We start from the raw sequence: 18,298 nt of genomic DNA, 5'->3' as shown, positions 1-18,298 counted from the left end.
GCAAGTAAGAGCATTTTTAGGAACAGCGGGGTACTATAGGAAATTTGTGCCCAATTACAGTACCATAGCTGCACCCCTTATGGACCTAACTAGAAAGAATAAACTGGACAAGGTAGTGTGGACCACAGATTGTGAACAGACATTCCAAAAACTAAAAGAGATTTTGGGAAGCCCCCCTCCCTGTGTTAGCTAGTCCAGATTACAATAACGAATTTATTGTACAGGTAAATGCTTTGAATTATGGGGTGGGGGATGTGCTCAGCCAAGTTTCCTCAGAAGGAGAAGAAAACTGCAGTGGGGTTAATTATGCTAATGCAAATTGATTGCCCAGGAGAGGAGTGGGTTGATATTCCCAGGTAGACCAATTTTCTAAAGCGTCAGTTTTCCAGGGTCACTTGAAAATTGTGCTTGAGTAATAAGGGGAGGGGGATTTGAAGAAACTGAAAACACTGTCATCTGTGTTAGCATGTTTGGCAAGAGATTTGTGTATATTTTCAGATTAACTTTTATTGTATGCCAGCATATCTAGTTGTAAAATGTAAATACGTTTTTTAAATGTTGAGTATTTCCTGTTAATATAGAATGCTTAGAGACTCTGTCAGTGTTTTGATGCATTTCTAATTGTGCATGTTTGAGAGGGACATTCTAAAGTACTGTGGAGAATCAGCTGAATAGTGAGTGATGTTGTTAGAATGTTCCTAGTAGCTAAGTGATTATTTAAATAGCCGATTGACACAAAAATAACTTTTTCAAACAGCTGACTATTATTTTTTAAAATTAGACAGTTGAGACTTCAGTTAGTTCTGAGCAGTTTGTGAAGAACCGCAGTTTGTGAAGTACAGTCAGTTACAGTCAGTTACAGTGCTGTGCAGTCAGTGGACACACATTAAAGAGAACTCACCAAAAACTGTAAGCCTGTCTTGGCCTTGCTTTTATGTGTTAGATTAGATCAGGGACAGTATTCTTTAGTTAGATTAGGAAAACTTACTTATTAAGATACACTTTTTCTAGATTATTGGACTCCTACCCAGCAGTTTAATTTTACATTTCCAGTGATTGAGTTCTGGGGTTTATTGAAAGCTATTGATTTATATTATTGTAATTATGTTTACTTATTATTAAATGTTTTTCTTTACTTTACATTGTGGCTGTAAATCAGTGTTTTCTTTAGAGATTAGAGAGCACTTATATCTGTTTGATACTCCCAGGTCCCCTCAAAAGCTTGGCTGTTCTGGTCATAGTTATCAGTTATTTTTGATATTTAATTTTCATAATTGGACACCTCTTTAGAAGGGCATGAAGAAACTCTGATTGGTGGCAGCATTAGTGTATTGTTTTGAGGAAGGGACATAGCTGGAAATCTTTGTCAGGCTTTCCAATAAGTGTTTGGATGTGTGAGATTTAATTTACTTTGAATGTGAGTGCATCCAAGGTCTTAAACTGGGATGTTGCTCTGAAGTGTATAATAAAAAAAATACATTTGGGGTGGACAGAGGTATATAGTCCAGACCCAGGAAAATAGAGTGTGTTCCTATTGTATTCTTAGCGGAAAATTGTGAAATATTACTTCTGTTTAAGTGACAGTCTCATATTGGAGTCAGTAGTGAGGATTGAAGCTCCTTATTTACTGACCCAGGAAAGTAAGGGACGTCAAATGTATTTGTTGGCAGTCCAGTGAAGTACTGCATGGACTCCGCACCATGGATAAATGCTTTTTTTGTAACACATTTCCAGAAATTTCATCATCAGCCCCTCATTTTAAAGGCAAAGTTACAAAAGTCTCTGTCTCTATATGTATAAAAGACTGAATTTCTTGAGCTTTACATCACAGAACAGTTACCAAATTGTCTCATACATAATATTTGTGTATTACATTCACATGTCTTGGTCTTATTGTCAAAGTTGACATGCTCTTCTTTTTAAAAGCAGTTTTACTTAAAGTTTGTTGCTACTTTTCTTTTTTCCCTTCTGTCACTGACGGAAAAGTTCTAACTGCTGCATTCTGTGCTGTCACACCACCTGATTCCTTTTCTGTGTTACAGTCTTTAACACTTCTGAAAAACGTATGTGCCATCTCACCACATGAAATATCAGAACTGTCACCTAAATCATCTTATTTTGTACAGAACATCATCTACAAACCCATCTGATTCCATTTCTGTTATCTGCACCCCTTCACTGGATGTGCTGAGTTAATTTTTCATTTAAACAGTGAAATGGTGCTCATTTGTATCATATGCTATACACAAATCTTTAACTACATAATGACATTCCATTTTGAATGAATTTTGATCACACTTCTTATTTTCAATTCCCAGATTCTCTATAGATTCATACGTAAGTACTAAGCTAGGTGCCCTTGTGGACCATTTAAGTGTAGACAATTTTACATAGTTGGAATCAAACCCAGTATCTGCTGTCTGTGGGGTAAACATGTTAACCATTATGCCAACCCCTAGCCCATAGCTTCTTTCTCCCCCCTCCAAGCTGCTGCTTCTCTTAGAACTCTTCCATACTGCTGTAGCAGCCCCCCGTAGCAGCTCCAAAACAAAAAGAAGAGAAGTTCTTTATTTAAAAAAACTTTACGTACAATACTATTTGCAACCTTACATATTTACATATTTATACAGTGTACAATCTTCCATTCCTTTCTGTTATTGTCATACAATTATAGAGATCTTGCTTTTCATTATTATGTTAAACCTTCATTATCTTATTTGAACCCCACTACTTTTTCCACAACCACCATCTATTTTTCTTAAAATTTCTGCTAATCTCCATTTACTATTAAGCATAATTTCATTTAGCCTTTCTTTCCAAATGGTCCACACAATATAAAATAATATTTATCTATTTTACTAACATATTCCTTATTTTTATGGTTATGATAGCCAAACACAATCATCTCCATATTTATTTCATGTACCTCCTTTATATTTCTGAAGAAATTTTCTTTACACAGTTTTCCCACAATATTGCAACCCTTATACATTGTAAGAAAACATGTTCTGTAGTTTCTTCTTTACTACAATATACGCAAACTCCTTCAAGGATTTTTATATGGCATGTTTCCCTTTACTGGTAATTTATTAATCAATAATCTCCATAAAAAATCTTTACATTTGGCTTGCATATTATATCATGTTTTTCATACTTTTATAGCTTTAACTTATTAATTTGCTAATTCAAATCAAATATTAGCATAACAATGTTATATAATGATATTTTCATACCACACTTTCTTCTCATTTTCTATTTCATCTATTTTTATTTTTCATAATAGAATTTTTATTGATAACATCTCTACTTCATTTAAACATGCTTTTCCTCTTTTGAAATTTTTTTAACATATACTATTGCTGCTTATATTTGTATCTTAGTAAATTTACTACTAACTTTTCATTTTTAAAATTTATCCAAAACAAAACGTTATACAAATTCAAAGAAGCAGGATAAACAATTGGGTTAGCTAATGCTAAACCTCCTTCATCCTTGTCCATGTATAAGTCTGGTCTCTTCACTGGATTCTGTCTTGAACCCCATATAAAAAATACTTGTAGCATTTCTTTTTCATAGATTATTGGCAACATATAGATACTAGCTAAATATGCAATGTTTCCCATAATAACTGGATTAATCAAATAAAACTTGTTATTAAACAATAGTTTGTATGTTTTTCAGAAACAACATAGCTTCTTTATTTTATCCAGTATCACATTTTTACCACCAAATCTTATTCCTAACAGAGAGATTTATTTAATCTAGAAGATACTCCTCCTACCTATCATCCAGTACTTTATTTTTTCTATATTTAAATTCATGCCTATTGTATTTAAACATTGATGTATATAACATATAGCTTATTTCATCCAGACTTTGTTTCTCATAATCAATATAGTATCATCTGTATAAGTAAACATGACTGGAATTTTTATCCCTTCATTAGTAATATAAGTAGCCCCTCTCATGTGCAAATTTACATCTCTGATTAATACATTCATAACTAATGTAAATAATATACTCTTCATAGGATATCTCTGACATATGCCAGTCTTTATATCTATTTATTTGCTTAACCATCCATCCACTACAATTTTTGCTTTAGTTTTATTATACTCAAACAGCATATATTCTTAATTTTCTTGCTAATGTTATACCCTTCCATAATTGTCCATAAAAAGTCATGTTGTACCAGATCAAAAGGCTTTACTTTAAATCTTCTAGCATGATCTTAGTCTTTCTTGTATTTCTATCCATATGGCTGAGTGATCTAAAAAGCCTATTACAAGGATCTTTCCCTTATCTATAGTTAAACCTTGTGATATGATAAAATAATCTATTTGTGTGTTATATATATGTTGACTATATGTCCACAAATTATTATTCCAAATCTTTAAACTGTCACATTTTATAACTTCAGAAATTTTCTTAACATCATTTCCTTTCTTCTTCCCTTTTCCTCTCAAATCACAATTAAAATTTCCCATTGATATTATATTCATATTAATTGCTACATAACTCAAAATTTTATAAAATACATTTTACCTTTCTTTACTTGCAACATAGGCATACAATGCTATAATTCTATATACCTGATTATGTTATCTGAGATCTACAATATTTAACCTTTCCATCATTCCCAATGTTATGTTCAGTATTTTAACTGACTTTCTATAAAGTACAACAATTTCTGAACATAGTTCCTTTTCTAGGTTCCATAATGTATCTCCTCCCCAAAGTGTCCTTGTTTGTACTCTCACTTCATGTCAAAAATCTTACATCTTTCAATATTATTACAGCAGCATCACACTTACTATGCCACTTTAGGATGCTTATTATTCTACTTATACCTTTGATACTATTTACATTTACTGGAAGCACTATAAAGTTGTCATTATGTCTGTGTTGTAGCTTACCAGAAATTGTGTAAATTTGAAGTATGTATCTCATTTGCATTATCCATTTCCTTTTTTCCTTTTACACTTATCACTTTCAAATTTCTTTTTCTGTCTTACTTTTTTGCTAATAGAATTCTTTTTACATGTTACGATTTTCCAGTTTATATCTTCCTTGCCACTTATTTCAGAATCTTCTTGTCTATTATCTTCTGCTTCATTTTTCCCTTTATTTTTACCCTGAGCTTGCTTAACTACTTCCTCTTTATATTTTACTGGGATTGTTTCTTCTCTTCATATACTGTCCTCATTTTTATTTTCTTCTCCTTCATCCTTTTTATTTAAATTACAGTCCATCCATAGATGTCCAGTTTTGTTACATTTATGACATTTCAATTCATACTTTTTTCGATAATGACCCATTTAACTGTTTTACAACACTCCCGTTACACACTACATTTGTCATACTAGGGATACAAACAATTTTTTTCTTTCTCCATTTTCACTTCAGTATGACAGTCCCATCCCCCATTCTATAATCCTCTATAATTATATACTTTGCTAATGTCCATACCTTCTTAGTTTGCTTAAATGCCTCTTTAAAATCTATTTTTCAACTTCAGCTCAAAACTGAACATGTTTTTTTTTTGTTTTTTTGTGAAGTGCTTTAATCACATAATAATTCCATGGATTATAGTTCTTTTTCTTCTCATACTCCCCCAAAAAACTTTTCAGAACAGAGCACATCTCAAAAATAATGTCACAAAATGTCTCTTTCTGAATAAGAATAAAAGCTCTTACCACCTGAGCCTTCACTCCCAATGAGACCATTAGATTTTCCCAGATGTCATACCTGCCCATTTCTTTTTCTTGTTTGTTCTGAATTGTTGTTGTAAATGTCCTTTGATTGTTGCCATTTCCTTTCCTGTGTTCATCTCTCATACTTTCCCTGCAGTTTCTTTAACAGCCTCGGGATATTATTTTTTTGTTTGACGATCTTCTTTCAAAATAGCTTCTGATTTTTCCAATTGAATTTTGTCCATAATTTCACCTCATGAAACATCTTTTCTACTTTTTGGCTCATTCTGCAGCAATAATTCACCAAAAATATCATCCCACAACCTTTCCGACTAGAGGCTTGCAATCAAACGTCCACTATTATTTTGAACATTTGCTTCTGATGAAACAAACACATTCTGCTGACACATCTCCTTAGAATCTTGCAGACCTTCAAATGCTGCAACATAATTCACCTGTCTGCTATTCACCTTCTTAGGTTTCCTTAAGTGGTGTTCTCCCAGCTGCCATTGTGCTAGGAAAGGACCAAACACTCTCCTAATGAGTAGGGGAAGTTCTCCAATGTCCTGACCAAATTTCCCCTAGTACTATGAATACTACCTTGCCACTAACCTAGTCAGACTAACCCAGTCAACAATAAATAAATAAAATAATACTGTTTGTTGAAGATGCATTATTAATCTTAATTAATGTTAATTCATGTTTGGAATACATAGCATACAAAAGTATTTTGAAAGAATGTCTAAACTAAACTTCAATGACAGTAAAACAAATGCGATATTCATAGATCATAAATATGGTGAGAGTATAGCATATAAATTTAAATATAATGGGTACTGTATAGGAATAAAATGGGTATTACATTGTCTAAAAGTCTAGACATCATCATTCAAACTTTGAGAATGTTATTAAAGATCCGAATAATATAACTTGCAATTGGAATAAGAAATATTTACCTAACATTTGAGTAAGAAAGATTGGGTAGACTATAAGTGATGTATAATGTTTGTAACTGGGAGTGTGTTAGTATGGTATGTGATGTAAAATACTTGCAACTAGGATTGTGCTGGTGTGGTTTGTTTTCATTTATATAAATGTAAGATTGCCTGTGTGGTAAGTGATGGTTTAATGATGATGTTTCTTGTGTAAAAAAAGCAGTTAACTTTTTCTTTTTAGTTATCAGTAAACCAAGATAAATCTCTAGGCAAAAAATGGTAACCCAGTAGATACACTGGAATTGCCCACTTGTAAAATAAAGGCAAAAAGGTACTTAAACTCCCATTTTTTGTCTGCTTCAAACTAAGTATCTGCCTGGAAAAGACACAGCTGAAATCAGGTCTATAGATTGTTTTCCCCTACTAGATTCTAATAACTCCTAACAATTTGGCTATTTAGACACTTACCCTGCAATCTTTAGCCTGGGGGAGTTCTAGCCCGCTCCGTTCACTATGCTCACTCTGATCCCCTCCCTGCCCCCTATTCCCACCTGCCCCCGGTACCTCTACATTTATTCTTAGCCTTAACCCCATCCCTAATTGCCAGCAATTAGGCTACATCACTACTCACCCCCTCCCCCTACATCCAACACAATCATGCTAATACCTAATATAATAACAATCCTAACTTGCGTAGTTCTAGCTCACATTACATCCTACAAGGCTCCACAGTCACATGTTCCAGCAACTTCCACTGTACTCTCTCAACACCCTCTCTAAAACATTTACACTATAACTACACAACCCCTGCCACCAAAACCATCCTCCTAATACACACACTCCATTACCAAACACCTAACACACTCAAAAATAAAATATCCCTAAGATACCATAAGCAATTTACTATATATATAAAACATATCCTAAACACCCTCTATAAACTAGCTCTCTTTGGAGCCATCTCTACTCTCCCCAACCTCTCCTTCTCACAATCAGCCTACAACTGGTTCCATAGCTATCTACACAGATGCAATATTTCAGCATGTCAGCAATATGAAGTGAAACCATATATATATATATATATATATATATATATATATATATATATGTGTATATATATATATATATATATATATATATATATATATATATATATATACATACATACATACATACAGATATAAATATATATACATATAGATATATATATATAAATATATATATATATATATATATATATATATATATTTATTTATTTATATATATATATATATATATATATATATATATAGAGAGAGAGAGAGAGAGAGATTCTTTTTTACTTAAGACATATAAGTATCCACTAATAGTCGTAGAGCAGAAGCAGGTGTATTACAGATAGAACTGGGTAATGCTGCCATCTTTTAGGTATTTAATAAAGGTGAAGGGGGTGATAAAGCCTAAACTGCTGCCTACACGTTCTGTATATACGCAGGTGAATACTGTTGGATTTTCTGATCCTGTTCCCATTTCCACTACACTGTTACTGTGAGGCTTAGTTTGTTGCAAGGAAGCAGTTTATGCTGACCAAATCACACACGTTACTTCTTTCATCTGGTGGCAACCAGTGTGTATATAGCAATTGCAAAAATGTGGCAAGGTGGAAATCTGGAGTCCAGTAACTGAGTATCCAATGTAAGTGGAGATCTCTACCTGCAGTTATGTAATTAAAATAACATTTCATTTTTTCATCTGATCCACCCTTGGGGAATTGGGCTACTGTACCTTTGTAAGAAAACCTCAGTTATGTGATCTTCCCACCAGTATAACACTCTCTGTTACTGAGTTTTGATGGTCAGTGGACCATGCGTATCTCTTTCTATGTTTGGCAAAGTTTCAGTATATAGAGTAAATCTTAGAGCCAGAGGGAGGCTTGATCCCTACAGAAATCATTGCAGTGGCCACAGGAGAGAAACTGTGATGTGTTTTGACTTATGTGGGAAAACTGGTTAGAAATACAAAGTATGAGCCAATTAAAATACATTATTACAATTGTTACATAAATGAATGTTCAAAAGTAAATTAGAATTTGGATTTATTTACTATTGGAAAACTGGGTGGATAACTGAAAAAAAATAGAAAATTTCTTTCTTTCATTTATTTATTTGTGATTTGAAAACTGGGGTAGAATGCATATCCAGATGGACCATTGTCTGGTTCACCCTGGTGTACATTTACTTTTACAAGAAGCCAAAAAAAAAATAAAAAAAATCAAAGAATACATTCAAAAAGAGATGAATAGTGTATTCCAGAGGAAGCTATGTTGTTCTGTTGGAGAATACATGGCAGTATAGAAGAAAATCTTACAGGTTTGGCAGACGCGTAACAATAAAGATAGCTCATGGTGTCAGAAATAATATTCAGAATACAAAGTAGAGTACTGCGTAATGTTATCATGATAGGACTATATGATATTATAGCCTTTGATGAGGCAGGTGCATTTTGCTGGCTTGGAGAGTTAGGTTTTGAGGTTTTCCTGAAAGTAAGGAAGGAATTGGTGTCACTTCATGTTTTTTGTGTATTGGTTCCTAGACTTCAGGTCACAGGACAGAGAAAGGTATGCTTCTGTGAGCTTCAATTTTGTCAATGAAATAAGGAGATTGGGACTAGAGGTGTTTGGAAGTCTGAGGTTATGTGGAAAATGCCTTTATAAGAGTCTGATGGTGAAGTAAGGGAAGGAATATATGTTGATACTTTTGGAAATCATGGACTCTAGCACTAGGGTGATTCTTTGAGTAATGGGTAGCTACATTGCTTTGGCTTGGAAGACAACGTGGTGGGGGAGTATCCATTTTCTTCAAAGATACCCACACCTCCAGGTTAGTGGCAACGCATGAAGCATCGGAGACTATCCAGGTGCAACTAACCATAGGCAAAACTGCCTTACAGTTTGTAGCATGCTACAGACCACCCTCTCAAACTCAGGAACCCCACACAGCCTTCCTGAAGACACTGGAGAGTATGAATGTCTCTCCAAATACCATCATTTTGGGAGACTTCAACTACCCAAACATAGACTGGGAACATTACTCAAGCCCCAACACCCTAGCCCAAAGGTTCCTAGAATTCATAAACTCAAATGCAATGGAACAACTAGTCACCATTCCCACAAGAGGAGACAATATACTAGACCTGATCATCACAAACATGGGGACAAAATGCTCCACACCGGAAGTATATCCCTCTTTGGTAAGATCAGACCATAAAATAGAATTCGAACCAACAACCAAATACCAATAAAAACTTCGTCCCAACACGTTTTTAAAGGCTTTATTACACCAACATCCACCAGATTGAGCGCTTTCATCTGCCCTAAGCAGATTTCTTCAGAATACAAGATCAGACCATAAATTAATCTCACTGGAAATCCACATCCCGCCCCCACCCCCTGCACAAAAGACCACAGTGAAGAACTTCTCAAAAGTCAACTTCACACTTCTTAAGACTGAAGTGGTATCCTTCAAGGCCCCTGGGCCAGTGGAAACCACAACCCACACTGCGGAATCCTTTGCAAATACCTTCTATGGGCACCTTCAAGAATGCATGGATCATGCAATCCCAAATAAAACCAAGACCCATTCCCCCAAAGGCAGGCGCCCGGTCTGGTGGACCCCAGCCATAAACAAACTTTACAACAGGAGGAAGAAGCTACTACATGACAGAGCAAAATCCCTAAAAGGGAAGGCATCTCTGATCAGTACTAGCAAAAAACTACGATCACTCATAAAATCATCCAAGGCCAACTTTGAGAGAAAAATCGCAAAAGACACAAAAGACAATCACAAGGCCTTCTTTAGCTATGTTAGAAACCTGGGTGGAAACTCCCAGATATGCTCAGAGTTAGTCCAAAATTACACAAAATACACTGAACCCACTGACATTGCCAACATTCTGGCAGACAGGTTCAGTGCAAATTTCTCCTCCCCCAAAAGGAGAAATAACTATCCCAGCAGAGTGTAGCCTCCCAAACATCTCAGATGCCCAGGTGAGAGCGGCCCTCTCTAAAGCTAAAAACACAGCATCAATGGGACCGGATGATGTCCCGGGCTGTGTGCTACATGAACTCCAAGAGGAACTAAACCCACACATAAGGCTGCTGTTTAATCTTAGCCTTACTACAGGATATGTACCCAAAGAGTGGCGTACGGCAACAGTGGTCCCACTTCACAAAGGCGGTGCTTCTACGGACCCTGGAAATTACCGCCCCATAAGCTTGACGAGCCTGGTCTGCAAAGCTATGGAGAGGATCATTATGGAACTCATAAACAAAGACATTGGGGACCTACAGACATTGGATCCTACCCAGTTTGGCTTTGTCAAGGGCAGATCCTGCCTTTTGAACTTGGTCAACTTTTTTGAAACAGTCACTAAGGCCATTGATGAGGGTAAGGCAGTTCACACAGCCTACCTTGACCTTGCAAAAGCCTTTGAAACAATACCCCACTCGGGCATCATAGACAAACTCACCAGCTTAAATTTAAACCCATATGTCACAAGATGGGTTGCAAACTGGCTCAAGGACAGAACCCACAGGGTCAGAGTTGCTGGAGCTATGTCAGACTCTAAGCCAGTCACAAGCAGTGTCCCACAGGGCTCAGTCCTGGGACCCCTCTTGTTTGGCATTTATTTTTCCGTGGTACAGGCAAACATAGGAGGATTGTGGCTGACAAAGTTCGCAGATGACTGCAAACTGGGCACCATAATTGATACTCCAGCGGACACAAACATCCTTCAGAGAGGCCTCATAGAAACGGATAATTGGTGCCAGAGCCATGGCCTTAAGCTGAACGCCAAAAAATGTGTAGTCATACCCTTTGGGAAAAACAAGGTACTGACAAATTACCACATAGGTGGTAATCCATTAAGTACGGAAGAGGTAATCAGGGACCTAGGGACCCAGGTTGACAGTAACCTCTCATTTGACACTCACATTGCCAAAGTGGTTAGGAAGACCTTCTATATTGCCCACCTTATCATGAAGGGTTTCACATCTAGATCAAGAGAGGTCATTGTGCCCCTGTACTCTTCTCTTATCAGGCCAATGATTGAGTACAATGCCCCATTTGGGATGTATCTCACCCGACACCTGCAGCAGTTGGAAAGACCCCAAAAGTTCCTCACCAAGAGGATAAAGGGTCTTAAACATATGTCATATGCTGCCCGACTGAAAAAACTCCAGCTCTATTCAGTCGCATACCGCCTACTCAGAGGTGATCTGTGCCTGATGTACAAGGCCATGTCCAATCCGGAATTAATGGACATGCTACACCTCAGAAAATCCAAATCCATCAGAGCCACGAGAACAAGAGACTTAAACCTCAACACAGAAATAAATAGGATGTGCTGGAGGGACAGATTCATAACCCAGAGGCTGCCTACACTCTGGAACAGAATCCCAGTCCATGTTAGGCAGAGCCCCTCACTGACTCTATTCAAGAGAAATCTCAACAAGTGGATGGGAGATCGTAGGTTTACCCCGGGGGTCATCTCTGTGTCACTACTAGACAGAGGCACAGTAAACTAAACCCTAAAAGGGCTTAGTATTCTCATCCTAAGGGGTGGTGAAAGCCACACACACTCTGGCTAGGCTTATAAATGCCCTAGGGCAGATAGCCTAGTACGAACCTATGAACCTATGGAGAAAGGGTAATGTATCTGCAGATGTGGTTAGAGATGATCAGAGGATGATAGAGATTCTTTTTTGAAGCAGGTGCTAGCATGGGGCGGGTATATTCGAGTTGTGGGAGAAGGAATCTTTAGCTATTCTGCCATGCAGAGATCGGAAGTGAGAGATTTTCCTTGATCACAATAGTAATCAGTTTACTTTATCCTTGGTTGCATGGATGTGATATTGAAAGTTGAGTGAAGTGTCAAGTATGTGTGTGCCAAACAGCATAGTTTGTTTTAGATTAGCTAATGATAAAGGTCAGAGAGGTTTGTTTCAAAATTATGAGAGAAGCTGGCAGTTGAGGGTCCTGATCTGTAGATAAACATGTCATCTGTGTAAAGTTGAATAGGTGTGTCAGGACGTCAGATGGGAATTTGTAAATATATAGTGAGAAGAGGATAGGGGAGAGTATAAGTAGTTTTACTAACTTAATAATATTTTGTTAATAAAAACTTATAAAAAAAATATGTTATTTTAGTAATAGCTGTCAAAATAGTACTATTATAACTAGTATTATAACTAAAGCCTGAAAATATAATGGATGTAAAATGTAAATTACAGCATTTTTAATTTAAAAACATAATCATAGTCTGGCATGATTTAACGAAAGACATTACTATTTACTTTAATCTCTTTTTTTTTTTCTATTTCAGATTGTGGAAAAAAATGCAGACCCTGAAATGACCTTACTTTACTATCTACGAAGAAAATGTATCCTTTGCCTTATAGAATGCTGTTGTTGTTGTGTCTTTCGGCTTTTCCCGGTTAGGGGTTGCCACAGCGGAACTCCGGTCCGTTAATGATTTGCAGTAGATTTTTACGTGCAAGGTATAAAATATATGAATGCAAAGATTCATGTTCACATTCTCAGACTTCTGAATGCAAAGCATATAGTGACATATATTAGGTTTTAGAAATGTGACAGTTGAAGAATATTGCATAATCAGTATGTAGACATTATAGAAACACTATACCATACAGCTGTCTTCATTACCATACCATCCATGACAATCAAGAAGCAGAAAGGAGTTTAGTCTGCCCATTAGACTGTTGCCCAACTTCAGTTTGCCACTTTAGAGATGTCAGTAACATGCACAGAGATGTACTCTATAGCACATGACATTTTTTTAAATTATGGGTTGCATGTAATGCACTGAGGCCATATGTAGCCATCACTTATCTCTTAAGCTACTGTCCCTGATCATACTGTACCAGTCCTGCTAAAATCGCCATGTATCCTCATACTGGATGAGGATATTTGCCACAGCTGGTATGTTTTCCTGGATACTGTGAGTGAGGGCTGTTAACCTGTGCTAGATGTACTGCCCTAAACAAAGCAGACCATGAACTTTGTTAAAAGTATAGTAATGTAGTATGCACAGTTGCTTTGGGGGTATTGTGAGTATACCTAGAGATGGTTCCTATGTCTACTTATGCTTTCCTCTCATAGGTAAAATGGCACCATCCTGATTATGTGCACATTGCTGTTATTTGAACAGCATTTAAATATTTTCTTTCCTTTTTTTTAAATAAACCTATTGTATGTTAACACTAAATTTGTAGTTTGGTAGTCCTGTGATGCATTTTTTATACTAAGAGTGTCAGTTTACGTTAATGAGGATAAACATGCATTGACCTGTGCACTTATACTGACATAGTACATATATGAAATGCAATATATGCCACATGTCCATGTTGCTTATTTATTTTTTTGTACTATACCACAACAAGTTTATTGTTTATATAACTTAATAAGTAAGTTACAATCAAACAGAGGTGTTTGAACAGAAATTAGTTAACAAACAAAATAAAAAAAACATGAATGTTGTTGTTACAATGGTGAATGCTGCAGTGGCGCAGCAGTAGCATTGTCACCTCACAGCAAGAGGCTCTCCAGTTCGATTCTCTGCTAGGGTGCCTTCTGTGTGGAGTCTGCATGTCCTCCTTGCGTTCGTGTGGGTTTTCTCCCGGTACTCCGGTTTCCTCCCATGTTACAAAGACATGCATCCGGACTGTTTCTCCCTGGGCCTCCGCTGAAAAATTGGCTTCATTCCAAGTTTGACTTTCCCGGTAAACAAATGTTAAATAAAATAAATGAATGTTGTTGTTACAAGCATATATTTTTGCGATGTGCTGAGTGAGGAAGCATAGAGTTTAACAACATTTTCAAGGTGGGAGATATTGACAACAAGATTAAACGTGTTTTGGGAAGTACTGAATGGTGATTCATCCTGGTCGTAATGCAGTTTTAATTTTAGGAAGCTGATGAATCAGAATGCAGATTTTCATTTATCTAAGGGAGGCCACTGTATGTGAAGCAATGCAATATGGGAACATACATAGTAAGGTGAATTGTATTTCATTAGACTTATAATGCTATAATTTAGCATATTATTTCCTAATAAAATAAGAAAGTATAGTTTCTTTTAATTATTTATTTGTACCAGACTGCTAGTTCACAGCCAGAAGTCCACCATCACAGCAATTTATATGCACTATAACATAACTACTCTTTTCACTAAATCGCAACACAGTCATCCTTTTTTTCATAATAGACTCACAGGTTCATAGGAGGTTACTAGGCTAACAGCCAAGAGCCCTTAAAAGCCTAGCCATATTTATCCTGAGTTGGCCCAATTGTTAGTGGTTAGGTGAGTGAAGTTTGCAGAGGTAAGTGTCTATGGTAGTTAATACCAACTTCTTCTGTCCAGGAGGGACATAGACATCACCCCAGGAGTGAATTTGCAGTCACCTATCCATTGATATAGGTTGTGTTTGAAGAGGATAAGGGAGGGGCTCTGTTTCACATGAATTGGAAGCTTGTTCCAGATAAAGAGCTGTCTCTGTGAGATGTATATATCTTTCCAGCATAACTTTTTCATGCCAGAGACTAGGTTAAGATTCCTGGAGCAAGTGATCCTCCTGTAGTTTGATCTATGAATGTGTAGCATTTTCATCATAAGCCAGGTACAGGTTACCCCTTAGAAGATTTTTTTTTTTATAGGTTCATAGGTAGGTACTAAGCCATTAGCCCTAGGGCCTATATAAGCCTAGCCAAAAAGGTACCCTGGCTTTCGCCACCTAAGAAAATTATTTTCCTGTGCCCCTGTTGAGCAGAGCCGCAGAAGTGATCCCTGGGGTGAATTTCCTATTTCCCATCCAATCATCAAGATTTTTATAAGTAGAATAAACAGCCTCTGCAAGGATCAAACCCAGGACGCTGCACACCATAGACAAAGTGATTTACCACTAAGCCATAACAGATATAACAACTTGTATGCGACAGAATACAGTGACAGGGCTTTCAGTCTTTCCACTTAAGATTTGTATTGTGTACACTGTAATTTCTACACTATAATTTCTTGGTGAGAAACCTCTATGATCTTTTCAGTTGATGCAGGCATCTAGTGAGGTACATGCAAAAGGGAGCATTGTACTCAATTATTAGTCTGATAAGGGTTGAGTGCAAATGTATTATAACATCCTTAGATCTAGATGTGATGTCTTTACTTATAAGATGTACCACATAGAAGGATTTTGTTACTACTGTGGATACGTGCTGGTCAAAGTTCAGATTTATATCAACCTGAGTACCCAGATCACATACCACTGGGTCTACACTTAGGGGAGGTGCTGTAATGTAATTTGCAGGGGTATCAGCTTTCCCAAAGGGAATAATAATGCATTTTTTTTTTTGCATTTAGATTTAATCTGTATTTACTCTTATACTATATGCCTTCACCCCTTAGTAGCTCACTTCATCTCTTCTAAATTCTTCTAGTTTTTTCCACATTTCCCTGTATGTGAGCATATGCTTCCTTTTAATTTTATTATTCACCCTTAGCTGGCTATCTTTAAACTTTACTTCCTGATGTGGCTCTATAGAATTACTATAGTGGCCTCAGAACTCCCCATCAGTGTTGCATATTTTACAATGGATTTATCCTAAACATTTTGTTAATGAAACATTTCTCATTTGTAATTATTAAAATAATCATCTGTGAACTGAATTGAATCTGTGATATTTCAGTGGCCTCTTCCTTTTATAATGTCAGATACTAAAAAAATTCCCTATCACTTATATAACAGCTAAATTTTAAATTCATTTATCAGTGATAGTTCATAGTGACCTCCAATCTCCTCCCCCGCAAAAAATAAATAAATAGAAAAAACAATATCCTCCAAACTTTCAAATGTTCATTACATAGCTCTCAACCTTCCATCTCCAAAATGAGGAACACTAGCCTTCATAATGTGGAACAAATGGGCAAAATGTGGAACACATACTAATGGCTTACTAACAACTTCAACTAGGAAGGCCATTGGATGGTTAAAATATGCTGATTTTACTTATAAAGAAGATACTTTAATGAATTAATACAATTCATTTCTATTTATCATGGATTTCACTTAAAAAAATTCCTAACACTGACTGTGTGACAGAGCCTTTCAATGTGGAACTTCGAGGAATTTCGAGGAACATGAACTTTTTAAGACCCCAAATGAGGTATGTTCCTCGTAATGAGGTACACTTGAGAAGTATGGTTCATTATGAGTCTTTGCCTTATGTTCCCCAATTTATAGTGCATTGCTGTACATTCAAACTTAAACTTCCTTAAAATACAAGTATGACTAGTTTTGGCATTGGCAATAATATATATTTTCCTTTACAGTAAAGTGTAAATATAAAATTTTAACCCCATGTCAATCATATTAAATGTCTATTCCATTAATTTGTGACTAACTCTGCTACTTAAATTCTTACATTAGTCAGAATGAAGAAATATCTGCCTTGGAGAAACAGCCTATACAAAGAGGGAAGGAGGAAGGGAAAAAAAATCGCCATATGACACATTCATTAAACCATAACATATATAAACATATTTTATCTACCCCACTTATCATCATCTGCCCTTTTGGTGAATGCTGAACATTAAGGCGACTCAACTCCAAGTCAGCAGTTTGTTCCCAGATAAAATATTTTTTCCTTCACTAAACAATCCATTTCCTCCATAACTAGTCAATGGATGATAACTTTCCCCTTCTTTTTTGCCAAAAAAGCTCAGAAAATAATTACTTTAACTCTTGTATAAATTAGTTTTCACTCATGCACACATGGAGCATTCCAGAATAGTGTGCAGTTTCAAGCAAAGCCGAACACATTCAACCTGATTTTATATAATTTCGTGTTTTGATATTTCACATTTTGGCTAGCAACTCTGATCCATTTTCCCTCATTACACAGTATCTGGCAGTTGACTGAAAGGTAGCCCTTCATCTTCTGGAACCCCTTCCACCCATAGTTCAGGTGGGGCCCTAATAGCAGCATAGGTGCAATCTATCATCCCAAATACTTCTAGAAAATGTGTCACCCCATAAAAAGCACTCATGGTTCAGATAAATAAACTTAAACACTTGTGCCAAGAGTATGTCAAGGAACTGCTGAAGTATTCTTGAGGCAGAAACCTGAGAAATATCCAGAATGTTTATAGGATTATAGGTTTATATGTTGGTACTAGGCTATCGGCCCTAGGGCCTATACAAGCCTAGCCATAACATTTCCCTGGATATTTCTTCCCACAATATTTACTTCCCTGGACCCCTGTCTATCAGGGCGACTGACATGATCCCCAGGGTGAATTTCCTATCTCCCATCCAATCATCAAGGTTCCTTTTGAAGAGTGCCAAGGAGGTGCTCTGCTTGACATGTATGGGCAGTCTATTCCAGAGTATGGGGAGTCTCTGGGTTAGGAACCTATCCCTCCAGCATGTTTTGTTCATTGTGATGACAAGGTTTAGATCCCTGGAGCATGTGGCCTTGAGGGATTGGGATTTCTTTAAGTGGAGCATGTCCAACAGCTCAGGGTTTGACATGGCCTAGTGTGTTAAGCAGAGATCACCTCTGAGTAGATGATATGCCACAGAGTATAGCTGGAGTTTTTTTAGACGGTCAGCATATGGCA

At 36.5% G+C, this 18,298-nt stretch overlaps 1 protein-coding gene across 1 annotated transcript in view; it reads left to right on the top strand.

Moving 5' to 3' along the window:
* Nucleotides 1–18,298, top strand: part of LOC122791686 (xanthine dehydrogenase/oxidase-like) — a 1,688,659-nt gene that overhangs the window by 67,600 nt on the left and 1,602,761 nt on the right. The window contains exon 2 of the mRNA XM_044059558.1: nucleotides 12,989–13,046. Within this exon, the coding sequence (XP_043915493.1) occupies nucleotides 12,989–13,046 (58 nt within the window). The remainder of the gene's footprint in view (nucleotides 1–12,988; nucleotides 13,047–18,298) is intronic.

This window comes from Protopterus annectens, chromosome 1.part2 (genome assembly GCF_019279795.1).
Source record: "Protopterus annectens isolate FY-2018-M chromosome 1.part2, PAN1.0, whole genome shotgun sequence".
In the NCBI taxonomy this organism is placed as follows: domain Eukaryota; kingdom Metazoa; phylum Chordata; order Ceratodontiformes; family Protopteridae; genus Protopterus; species Protopterus annectens.
Note: the sequence above shows the minus strand (reverse complement) of the source record. Positions and strands in the feature narration are given on the sequence as shown.